This window comes from Eurosta solidaginis, chromosome 1 (assembly GCF_040869045.1).
Source record: "Eurosta solidaginis isolate ZX-2024a chromosome 1, ASM4086904v1, whole genome shotgun sequence".
NCBI lineage: Eukaryota > Metazoa > Arthropoda > Insecta > Diptera > Tephritidae > Eurosta > Eurosta solidaginis.
The window spans coordinates 319,926,510-319,939,257 of record NC_090319.1 but is presented as its reverse complement, the minus strand read 5'-3'; the positions used below and the strand labels follow the sequence as shown (position 1 = coordinate 319,939,257).

The 12,748-nt window shown below is 39.9% G+C and overlaps 1 protein-coding gene across 5 annotated transcripts in view; it reads left to right on the top strand.

Moving 5' to 3' along the window:
• Positions 1–12,417, top strand: part of Ir93a (Ionotropic receptor 93a) — a 194,756-nt gene extending 182,339 nt beyond the window's left edge. For 4 of the 5 annotated variants that reach the window (XM_067761772.1, XM_067761770.1, XM_067761773.1 and 1 more), the window contains exons 3-14: positions 4,932–5,068; positions 5,135–5,243; positions 5,331–5,872; positions 5,941–6,049; positions 8,569–8,714; positions 8,963–9,145; positions 9,215–9,283; positions 9,348–9,503; positions 11,178–11,328; positions 11,397–11,617; positions 11,693–12,110; positions 12,191–12,417. In XM_067761772.1, the coding sequence (XP_067617873.1) occupies positions 4,932–5,068; positions 5,135–5,243; positions 5,331–5,872; positions 5,941–6,049; positions 8,569–8,714; positions 8,963–9,145; positions 9,215–9,283; positions 9,348–9,503; positions 11,178–11,328; positions 11,397–11,617; positions 11,693–12,110; positions 12,191–12,279 (2,330 nt within the window). In that variant the 3' untranslated portion in view covers positions 12,280–12,417. Of the gene's footprint in view, positions 1–4,931; positions 5,069–5,134; positions 5,244–5,330; positions 5,873–5,940; positions 6,050–8,568; positions 8,715–8,962; positions 9,146–9,214; positions 9,284–9,347; positions 9,504–11,177; positions 11,329–11,396; positions 11,618–11,692; positions 12,111–12,162 lie in introns of all 5 variants that reach the window. The other variant, XM_067761771.1, reaches the window with a different exon arrangement.
• Positions 12,418–12,748: the final 331 nt, after the last annotated feature.

Genomic DNA, 12,748 nt, shown 5'->3' with positions numbered 1-12,748 from the left:
AACGATATTTTCTTAAGAAGAGTCGCACAGTCCAAAGAGCCCACAATTAAGTCATACACAAACATAACCAAGTGCACCGTTCTCCTCGCTTCAAGTGATTGCAGATTGTTCAGTTGACAACGAGAAGAATAAGAAGGCAGCGGGTTATCAAAATGCATGGAGTTCAAAGCAAAACGGACAAACTTTCTTTGAACTCTTTCTATTCTGGCCGAATGATTACTGTAGATGGGGTTCCAGATATTGGAAGCATATTCAATTTTGGAGCGCACTAACGATATATATAGGGCTTTCTTAGTATACGGATCTTTAAAGTCCCTTGCATATCTGCGAAGAAAAGCAAGGTTCCTGTAGGCCATTGGGAGCACATAACATATGTGATTGGTGAATGTGAATTTTGAGTCAAAGACAACGCCTAGATCAACATGTTCGTTAATTGACGCCAACTGGATGCCTGAAATAGAGTACAACGAAGAATAGTAACTCATGGATTTTGAGAAAGACATACTAAAGCATTTTTTAACATTTAAGAAAAGATTATTAGCCCGACACCAATCATCCACATTATTAAGGTCACTTTGCAGAAGGCAGGAATCCGAAGGGGCATTAATTCTACGGAAAAATTTAAGATCATCAGCAAATAGCAGAAAACTGGAGTTTTTGAAGCAGGAACCAATATCATTTATGAAAAGCACAAATAGGACTGGACCGAGAATACTTCCCTGAGGCACTCCAGATGTTGCGACAAATGAGTGGGACTTAAGATTTTCGATCTTAACACACAAGAGTCTATTCGTCAGGTAGGATTTCAACCAGCTTAAAAACACAGAGTGAAAGCCAATACACTCAAGTTTATATAAAAGAATCTGGTGAGATACCTTGTCGAAGGCCTTCGAGAAGTCCATGTATATAACATCAATTTGAGATCCATCTTTAAATGCGGATATACAAAAATCCGAGAAAGACGCCAAGTTAGTGACAGTAGAGCGTCCGGCAGTAAAACCATGTTGATTGGGTTCAACAATGCGTTTGACTATAAAGGATAGTTTATCTTTTATTATATTTTCGAAAAGTTTCGAACAAACAGTAAGTTTAGCGATAGGCCTATAGTTTGAAACATCGTTTTTATTCCCGGTTTTGAAAATCGGTGTTATCGAAGCACATTTCCATCTATCTATAAAAATGTCAGATGAGAGAGACAAATTAAAGATGTAGCAAAGAGGTGAACATAAAGACACACTGCAGTGCTTCAGAACATACGCGCAGACGCCATCACTGTCGCATTTCAGTGAGGGCTTTAGTGTTAACATAGCATTGCCAACGTCAGTATTGGAGATCGTGAGCGATCCAAAATCCAATCGTTCATTGACAGCAGAGAGCAGATTCGGAACAGCAACATCACCTTCAAAGTTAGATTTAAAGAATTCAGCAAAGAGTTTAACAGAATCATCCAGAGACTGCGCGCACTTGCCATTAAAGTGCATGCAAGTGGGAATATTAGAAGAGCCACGTTTGCCATATACTGGTTATACAGAAATTTATCGAGAACGTTAAACTGTTTCACACTAGTTGTATATTGCTCCTTGAGGAACGTATCCGTAGTATTAGCCCTATACAACTTATTATAATTATTTCGTTTATTTTTTTAATTTTTTAGAGTTTGGTTGTACCAACGCAGTTTGTATAGTTTTGGCCCAAGAGGAGGCACCTTCATATTAAAGATCTCACACAACTTATACAGGAAGGTATCGTAGCAAGCGCTGACGTCCTGAGAATTAAATAGATTTTCCCAAGTTACATCGAGGAAGGCATTATTAAGCTCCTCAAAATTAGTTCGGCGGAAGTTCAAAGAAAGATTGTCCGCGAGAGTAGAAACGGGAATCGCATCAAAGTATTGAATAAATATAGCAAGCGGAACATGATGTTTATCGGACGCGCATAATGGGAGAGCACTCTCAGACAGTTCAAATATTAAATTTTCGTCCACAAACACAAGATCAAGCAACCTAGAAAGAGCGTTAAATAAATGATTAATTTGGATAAGATCACAACTTAAAAAACTATCAATGAGATTAATTTCATGTAAGCGCGTAACATTTGTAGGAGTTAAAATGCCATTATTCTGTAAATTCAGCCATGTGATGTCCGGCATATTATAATCGCCAAGAATACAAAAATTAGCATCAGCATTAGTTTCCCAAAGGTTGACAATATTTTCGATGTGAGCACTATATAGACTGTCACAACTGTTTGGCGGTATGTATGAACAGCAGATGAGCGTATAACACGAAGAGCCAGAGATTTGGACACACAGCTGATCGATTAGGGAATCGCGGTGAAGTAATTCAATGACTGAGGCACGTAAGCCTATTTTTACTGTGATCAAAACACCACCACCTTTTCTCAGCCCGATTTTGATATAATCTCGGTCTTTGCGATAAGTTACAAAGAGCATAGGATCGAAAAACTCTTCATCGAAGAAGTCCTCATTAAGCCAAGTTTCGACGAGGACGCCGTTATCGTACCCTTGTGCACGACAATCTTTAAATGGGATTTCATGTTTACCTAGAGTATGGCAAATTAGTCAAGTGATTTTCTGACCAGTTCTTTGGTTACACTTCACGAAAGCCAAAAACCGTTCATGAATTGTAAAATTTGTTGCTTTCGAATTGAAATGGAGTAAGCGCAAAATGAACGTAGCCAACGTGACTAGCATCAGGCATGGCATCAACTATAATAGCAAAATACTTGGCCTTCTTGCATTGATCTAATATAGTTTCCCTCACGTGCTTTGCACAAATTTCTATAAACTCGTTCTGAATGTCTGGGAAGAGATAGTGAAATTGTAAACGTTTGTGCTGCTGTTGTGAAATCCTAACTTTCTCCAAACGATCTCTAAATATCGGATCATATTGGCTTATGAGATCTTAGATGCCCAAAAAAAGTCCATCGTTTCGTTCACCTTTGAAAGCTAGGCCTCTTTCACCCAAAAATAAAATAGTGTTCAAAATTCTATATAAAATTTCTCTTCACTTTTGAGTTTCAGTGATTAGCTGTTCATTGATAAGTGTATCAATTGTAGCCTCCTTTTGAATTAGATTTTGTAAAGATCGCCATTGAATATAACATTTAATGTGATCTTGAGTATTTTCGTGTGATGGCAGTTTATCGTACAGCTTCTTCCATACCTGGAATTTCCAATATCCGCAGAACAAATTTTAAGTCGATTTAAAGTATTGGTGCTATATAGACCGCATGGTAGGCAATAAAAAGCGTTGCTACTGGCACTCCACACTAACCAGTCACGCTCCACTTTCTCTCCATTTGGCAAGATTCTGTTTAACAACGAGGTAGGAAATACCTCGTCATGACAATCACGTCGAAAAATAAGAGGATACTTTTGATGACCTCGACGAATTATTTCATTGACTTCTTCAGATCGCAAAAACTCATTATTCACGGTACCGATATCGAAGTCGTTAAAATAATCTGGGCTTTGATACAGAGTTGGTGGTATTATTGGAAGACTGTTTGAAGATGAACCTTCATCAGTGTCACCCCGAAAACTTTACGATTTCGGATTCATGTAAACATACATTTTTGTTTGAAGTTTTTATTGTCTCCTCAGGCCCAGGCAAAAATTCATTAGCAATATTCGTTGCTTTTGAAATTCGGCTTAAAATTTGCACATGGAACAACTAAAGACTCTCCTGAATTAAAAAAAATGTCTTAGTATCTCTAAATCGCGTGCCCTCTGAGAAACCCCGGGCCCAGGGGGAATCCCCCATCACTCCCTCTCTCGTCGGGCCTGCATACTTATATAGTGAGGCCAAAGAGCTCAGCATTGCTAAACAGTCAGTTTTTGCTTAATTGTCACAGACCTGTACACCCTAGCAAACAACTGTTTGATCTAGCCCCGCTTCGAATAGGGTTGAGGGAACAACTCCGTAAGCACAATGATGAGATCCGGCACCAGCCAACATAGGCGTTTGATCCAAACGAGCAGAAGGAGACCCTAGGCAAAATCCACACAGAATCGGTGAACGCCGTTGCTATCCTACTCTTGCAGCAGAAGAAAGAATACTGCCAAGGGAAATACGCGTCACGCTAACGCAGATTGATTCTAGATACTGTAACAGGTTAAGCTCATACCTGTTGAAACTGCTAGTTTATTTGGACTTCCGTTAGAGAATTTTGTTGGCACTTTGCGAGTGGTTGCACCCATTAAATGGGGCGAAGCCTTATTAACGCCAAAAGAGATTCAAGGGGTTGATCAGCGCAACACAAAGCTGTTTAACTTTTTAGCTACCGGCGATCCCAATTTCCGCATGGAGCCAGGGAGAAGGAGCGGAGTGGCCTAGAAAATGCAATGAGAACATAAAGTGGACACGCACCTTAATGTTGCTTGTTGTCGGAACGTACCGGATCTATATCCGGCAAAGAACCATGAACAGCGATAACACTCCCCAAAGCCTTAAATAAAATAAAATAAATGTAAGGCGCGATAACCTCCGAAGAGATCTAAGGCCGAGCTTCTCTTCCAATTTGCGTCGTACTCCTCTTGATTTTCCCTACAAATTGGTCGGACGGGACCTACATGTTTTATGCCGACTCCGAACGGCATCTGCAAGGCATATGAGTTTTCACTGAGAGCTTTTCATGACAGAAATACACCCGGAGCGCTTGCCAAACACTGCCGAGGGGCGACCCTGCTTAGAAAAATTTTCTTCTAATTTAAAAACCTTATTTCTAAAATTTTTGATGTTGCTTTGCCCGGGGTGCGAACCCAGGACATACGGTGTGGTAGGCGGAGCACGCTACCATCACACCACGGTGGCCGCCAAAGCCAAAGGAATGTTTTTATCGCAACAAGAAGAAGGACGAATGCTAAGATACTTAGCGCTATTTTTTTCTAATTTTACGTAAAACTTCAGACTTTCTTGCTGCCATGACAGTTATGGACTGCGAGGACACCTGGCACTTCTATGAATCTACGCAACAGACTTCCATTCTACTACTGGCTATAACAGATGCAAATTGTCCACGATTGCCACTTAATCATGCCATAATGGTATAAATAAATTTAACTGCACTTCTTTGAATATTCGATGTGAAAAAGCTTTAAAATTTCGTTTAGATTCCAATAGTCGATGAGGGTCAGGAGTTGTCTCAAATTATTTTTGATATAAAAGTGCAACAGATGTTACGTTGGAAAACTGCAATTTTGCTGCTTGATCAAACGATTCGTAAGTTTATATTTCATAGCCATAACACAATTTTAACTCATATCCACTAATCCTCGTTTGTTTCACTTTCTGTCTCTACGACACAAGTAAATGACAATCCCACTTTGGTAGAATCTGTTGTACATGAAAGTTCCAAAAATCACATTACCGCTTTTTCGATGATGCTCTATAAGATCGACGACTCACTGCATAGCCAAAAGAAACGCACCGCCTTGCGCCAAATGCTTGGCAATTTTCGTCGTAATGCCCACAATTCCCGCCAATTTATTGTGCTCTCAAAATTCTATGAAGATATTGTGGAAATCGCTGCAAGCATGGACATGTTTCATGTTTACAATCAATGGGCTTTCTTTGTCCTAAACGAAGATCAACTTGGGTATGATGCGATGTCGGTGACACAAAATTTAAATGAAGGCGCAAATATTGCATTCATTTCAAATACAACGAATCCGTCTTGTGTCAGTTCCATTAACTGTACAATTGCTGAATTATCTATGGCATTTGTTACATCCATTTCACGTATTATAGTCGAGGAACAATCGATATATGGTGAGATATCAGATGAGGAATGGGAAGCGATAAGATATACAAAGCAAGAAAAGCAAGAGGAAATACTGGGTTATATGAAGGTGAGCTAAGATAAGTTGATTCGAGGCTTAGGAGGATGGTAGTATTTGAATTTTTATTTTACTCACAGGATTATCTAAGGACGAAAAGCAAATGTTCCAGCTGTGCGGAATGGAAAATTGAAACAGCCTTAACATGGGGGAAAAACGAGGAGCATAAAAGATATCAATCAAATAAGGGTAAGTTAAAAATTTAATTTGGGAGCTGATGAGCCATATACGTATATCTCAGGAATCTGCGCTGCCTTGTCCACAGTGCTAGATATTACATTTAAGGCTTCTGCAGAGGGAGCTTATTGATATGCGCCATCATTGAAGCATTGATGTAATAGCACAGCGACCTGTGATGACGGCCATAAGTACTGTTGTTGTTGTTGTAGCAGTGCTTCGCCCCATCCAATAGGTGCGACCGATCACAAATTGTCATCTATATCCTCTAACCGGAGTCCAATGAAACTTGCTGTTTCAACAGGGGTGGACCATAATGAGAGGGGTGTTAGAGGCGTTGGTTTCACAATACAGTTGAAGAGATGGTTGGTGTCATGTGGGGACACGTTACAAGCAGGACATATGTTTTATGTGTCGGGGTTGATTCTGGAAAGGTAAGAGTTTAATCTGTTACAGTATCCAGATCGTAATTGAGCTAGAGTGACTCACGTTTCCCTAGGGAGTGTGCGTTCCTCTTCTGCAAGTTTTGGGTAGTGTTCTTTGAGTACAGGTTTCGCCGGGCCATTCGTGGAATAGAGGTCCGACGCCTGTGTGTGGAGTTCACTGAGGACCTGCTTGGGTTTTTTGGCTTCATACGGCTGTGTTCTCAGGTGCCGTATTTCCTCTTAATGCTTACGGAGATGACTCCTTAAGCCCCTGGGCGGTGTTGGCTCATCAATCAGATGTCTGTTGGGATTGCCAGGTTTCTGGATATTCAACAGAAACTATTTGGGTAGCATTTCATTTCTCTCTCTAATGGGCAGTATTCTCGCCTCATTATGTAGATGGTGTTCTGGGGACATAAGAAGACAACCCGTGAGTAGTCTTTAGGCTTGCCGACCATATCGAGGAGGCGTAGCATGCATTTGGCTGGGCAATTGCTTTTGTAAGTGGTAATGAGCGTACTGCCAGCAAGAGATCTGAGGATTTTATTACGGCTCTGGATTTTCGGTACAATTGCGGCTGCACGCTCACCAAAATGTAGATCCAGATCAAACGTCACACCCAAGATTTTGGGGTGTAAGACAGTCGTTAGTATAGTGCCATTGACGTGTATGTTCAAAATGGTCGACATTTGGGACGTCCATGTTGTAACTAAGGGCGCCGATGATTTAGTCGGTGATAATGTCAGGTTTCGCGTGGTGAAAAAAACTGGAGAGATCAAGGAGGTAACCGTTTATATTGTTGCAAAGCTCATCGATCTGTAGGCCTGGGTCTGTGGCCATTATTGTGCAGGCATCGGAGTGGGAAACGATAGAAACTCCTTCTGGTGGCGAAGGTAGCTTTGATAACTATGTAGAAGTTAAATAAAAGTGGGGATAGGACACCACCCTGTGGCACCCCTTGTTTAATTCTTTTTGGTTTTGAAGTTACGTTTCTAAATTGCACCGATGCTTGCCGAACACCCATATAATTTGCGGTCCACCTTTTAAGACTTGGGGGAAGGGTAGACCTTTCCAGGTGTTGCAGTCACATGCCATGGTTGACCGTATCAAAATCTTTTGATAGGTCTAGCGCAACGATTTCTGTTCTATGGTGGGGGGTTTGATTTAAACCGCAATTTATCTGAGTGCATATGGTATTTAGTGCCGTGGTTGTGCTATGAAGCTGATGAGAGGCTAGTTGCAAATTTGCTTTGAAATACGGGAGCAAAATGGCTTCATATATCTTGGCTACTGGCGATAGGAGAGATATCGGGCGAGATGATTCTCCTATGTTAGCAGGTTTCCCAGGCTTTAGTAGCGCGACCACCTTGACCATTTTCCATTTTTCGGGAATGACAAAGGTGGAAAGGGACAGATTGAAGACATGTGCACAATATTTGAAACCCTCCTTTCCTAGGCTTTTAAGCATCGGCATGGCTATGCCGTCTGGGCCCACTGCTTTGGATGGTTTAGCATGACCAGTGGCATTCTCAACCTCTTTGGTGGTGATGGTAATTGGGGACGCGCTGAATTTATGTTAATGTGCGTATCTGTTGGCCCTCCTTCTAACTTTGTCAGCCGTATAATGCATTACATATTGTCGGCAAACAGCGCTCGCGAATTTTTTCGCATCCGACAGCGCTTTATCGTCAAAGGCGATGGAAATTTTGTCATTGTGCTTAGATGGATTCGATAGGGACTTTATGGACCAAAGCTTACCCACACAGAGTATCCTTATAGCTAAAACAACAACAAGTTTTAGCTACCTCACTATGTAGTTTTTCAGCAATGTAAACTCCCTGGCATACCCTTTCTTCGAGCACCTCTGAAATTTGAAGTCAGTCGGGACCATATCAACAGGTCACTATTACATAAAAGAACTTACATTAATGTACCCCGCGGCACTATTTATCAAGGGTGGAGTTGATGGAAGTCATCTGACTGTGAAATCGTAGACTAAGAGATGTGATCCATGGAGACAAACGAGAAACGCTTATGAAGTGCTAACACCTCATATCAGTTAATTTTGTGAACTAAATTAATAATTCCAATATCTCATTCCAAAAGATCATCGCGATACACGCAATAAAAATTTTGAGTTCATCGATGTTGGCTATTGGACACCGGTATTGGGTTTCATAACGCATGAGGTGATGTTTCCACATATCGAGCATTTCTTTCGCAATGTAACCTTGGATATTCTAACGGTGCATGTAAGTTGTATTTGAAATTTATTTATAGAAAAGGGCCGTACTTGGGCTTTTTCTGTAACCATATATGTTCACGAAATTGTTGGCTTTTTACAGTTTGACATTGCCCAAGAGACAAACCTGAAACCCTAACTCGGTTAATTTTGGCTCAGCTGTGACCGAAATCAGTTGAAGTTTAATTCCATTCGGTTTTAAACCCGGTGTTCGGTCGTTCTCTTGGCTTTATTTTAAATTTTTTTTTTGTTTTGCAGGGTCCCCCATGGCAAATTCTGGAACGTGATAACCGTGGCAATGTTGTGCAACACAGCGGCATTGTAATGGAAATTCTAAAGGAAATGAGTCGTAGATTAAACTTCACTTATAATCTTTATGAGGTCAAAGTAACAGCTGTTGATTTGATTGCGGAAGATGCGCAACACACTGGGAATGTTACGGTAATGGTGCCGTCAATAATCTGTTTAACACATTTCTTATATCATTAATTTATTTTTAATTGCTTCCAGGATGATCTTTTAGGATCACTGACATTCAATGTTCCTTATCAAGCAATGGAAGCGATGCAGTCTAACAGTGTAACTAATTACAACTATGTTTTTTTCACCCCTTACATTATTTTACTCTCTTCACATCTTACAGTTTTTCATGGCCGCATTGGCAGCCACCATCGATGAACCAGATAAGAAATCTTACAACTTTACGATACCAATAAGCATACAGTCGTATACATTTATTTCTCGACAACCAGATGAAGTGAGTCGCATCTATCTTTTCACTGCGCCATTCACGCCCGAGGTAAGGTGCAAAATCATGGCGAAATAGTACCTACAATTCCTAATTTCAAGTAGTGATTTTAAAAATTTCATTTAAGCGATGTTCACAAAACTCGTAAAGCGAGATCTAACGGTTTCAAGCACTCCATAGGATCGTCGGCAAAGCTTTCGTAAAATTCACAAAATAAACTTGCTATTTTATCGGAAGTGGAAAACTATAGAACTCTTGAAGCAATATCCTGCCCTGAATGTTCAATACACCCAAAGTTTCGAATGTTCTAGTACAGGATTGTACCCGATTTACATCTGGCAAAATACTACCCATATCCCGGCCACTCCCTTAAATCATCTGGGAGTGTTTCGTATCTGCCAGAGATTCGCAAAAGACTGTTTTGCAAAAATTTCATTCTAGAGAGGGGAGCCATCATCAATTGATACATATATTCGATTCGAATAACTCCAGCTGGGAAACTGATCATTTAATGACACCTAACACAGCTGGGATTCGATGGGTTGTGCAGCCCAATCCTATCAAGATATTTTCAGCGTAATTTATAGCTTATCCAACCCAATTGTCAGCCTCACCTACCTGCGGGGAATCCTGTTTCTTTGGCAACCCCAAGTCCCTTATGGAACCAGGAAGTGGGGGAAGGCAAGGCCTATACAGTTCAATGTGGTCATGTTAAAACGTTCCCGGAATCGTCAGGCTTGTACTTGAATGGTGCTTGTTACCGGAGCTAATCCGATATATATCCGGCAAAGGACCAATAACATTGATAACACTCCCCAAAACTATCGGAGGGTGTCTTTATAGCTACAACAACAACAATCCAACACAGCTGAGAGCAAAGGTGGTGTGACTCTCGATGCCTCGAGGCCTAAGAATAATAATAATTATAATCTGAAGTTGACCATCGTGGCTTAGAAGCTCAGTTGAGTTATTTAGATCAATAACTGGGTTATACAAAAAACAAGGGACATTTCTATAGACCCTAGTACACAGAAGGTTTTGAACTTAAAACCAAGCCTAGCTTTGAGAATCTAACACCACTTATCTACAGAAGGAGTGTGGCTCGGCAAATGAAAATATTCGCAGACCTAATGGTTTAATTGAGAATATGCCGCTACGCAGACTTTGCTTTTCGTGTTGAAATCAGCACTTATCAATACGGCTTTCGAAACCCCCTGTGAAGTGCATGTAACGAGATAGAAAACCTAATTGCTGTTATGCTGCAGCCGTTATTACAACGCCCAGCGACTAATCAAGTCTACCCCAAAAGAAACATGATTTGGTTGGTCTAAGTCTATATAGAGTGCGGATGTTTACAATTAGTATTGTGCCGAATTTGGTTATGACTGCATGAGCTTTACGCAGATATGAACGCATTGCAATGATCGGTGCACCCGTATTGAGAAGCAGAGGGAGCGAAAGACGTCCATTGAGGCAAGTGAAGGAACACCTCATATATCTGGGTTTTCCCTGGCATTAATTGGTAAGGAAAGGCCAAAGAGCCTAGGAGATTTGGTCAAAATTTATTATGGTGACATTGTTAGAATGGAGTTTTGCTGTGAGAGTTGTATAGTCATGTCGAGTAACACTGGAAATAAGTACGGCATCTGTACTTTTCATTTGACAATGTGTCTTTACGTTCAACTAAAAAGTGTTCATCTTGTATATTTCGAATAATCTCTTTAGATATGGGGCTGTTTAGTGGGCATCATTGTTATAACCGCACCTGTACTTTATGCAATTAATCGCTTAGTACCCATGGAACATTTGAAAATAAGGGGACTGTGTACGCTTAATAGTTGTTTTTGGTACATTTATGGTGCGCTATTACAACAAGGTACATTATTTGTGGCTTACTCTTTAACTTGTGTGAATACAAACTTCATTTTTATTCTTTCATTTAAGGTGGTATGTATTTACCCAAAGCAGATAGCGGTCGGTTAGTTATTGGGGTTTGGTGGATTGTTGTCATTGTTCTGGTGACAACTTACAGTGGCAATTTGGTTGCCTTCCTCACTTTTCCACAATTTCAACCAGGCATCGATTTCTTTTATCAAATATTTTCTTCAAATAAGATACAAGTATTTGGTTTGCGGAATGGTACTTATTTTGAGAAATACTCTACAGTGAGTCAAATTACATATATTTCTAACAAATAACTAAACTCATTCACCTACTTGTCATATAATATATCATACTAGATCACCACACGTTATGATTTTCGTGATTTCGTTCGTCGCGCTACCATTTACGATAGTCTTCAGGGTGAGGATATTGGCGCTGTACAACTGGGTAGACGTGTTAATGTCGATTGGCGTATTAATCTGCAATTGATTATAAAACGACAATTCGAGAAAGATAAGCAATGCAAGTTCTTTTTGGGTCGTGAATCGTTTGTGGATGAACAGATTGGTTTGATTGTACCGAGTGGCAGTCCGTATTTGTCGTTAATCAACGATCAAATTGTGCGTATGTTTCAAATGGGTTTCATAGAACGTTGGCATCAAACTAATTTACCAAATATGGAAAAATGCAATGGAGGTGCTGGAATGAGGCAAATAATGAATCACAAAGTCAATTTGGATGACATGCAAGGCTGTTTTATGGTGTTATTGTTTGGTGAGGAAGATTTAGCGCGATGAAGATTTGAAAATCCAATTTATTTTTAAAGCTTTAATTATTAATTTAATCTTTTACAGGCTTTATTCTAGCACTGTTTATAATTTTCTGCGAATATTGGTATCGGTGGTACTTTGTTGAGAATAAAAAGGCCGTATTTACGTCTTAAAGTATAATTATAATTAAACGCAGTACATTTCTTTCAAATAATAAAATAATTACTAGATATAAAGAAGCATATCGTTAGTTGACCATTATATTTTAATTCTTATCGCTTGTTTACACTGAAATACCAATAAATCAATCAAAATACTGTGCAAAATAATTATGTTTATTGAGCTCCCTTGGTGCTGTCAATCCACGTAAGTTACTGCGAAACTAAGTCGGTTAAGCAAAACTGTATAATAATATGATGAGGACGTTTTTCAAGGATGCCTAACTCAAAAATGAAAATCAAAATGTTCTACCATATGCGTTAAAAGCGATTCGAGGGGTTGACAAGTTCAATACAAGGGTTGATAGTAGAGCTTACGATTTCTCGAACATGTTCGAAAAAAGATTTCTCGCGAAATTCTCGAACTCCAAATTACTCGTAAGGCTCGCGAGATTCTCGAATCTCGAATTACTCGTAAGGCTCG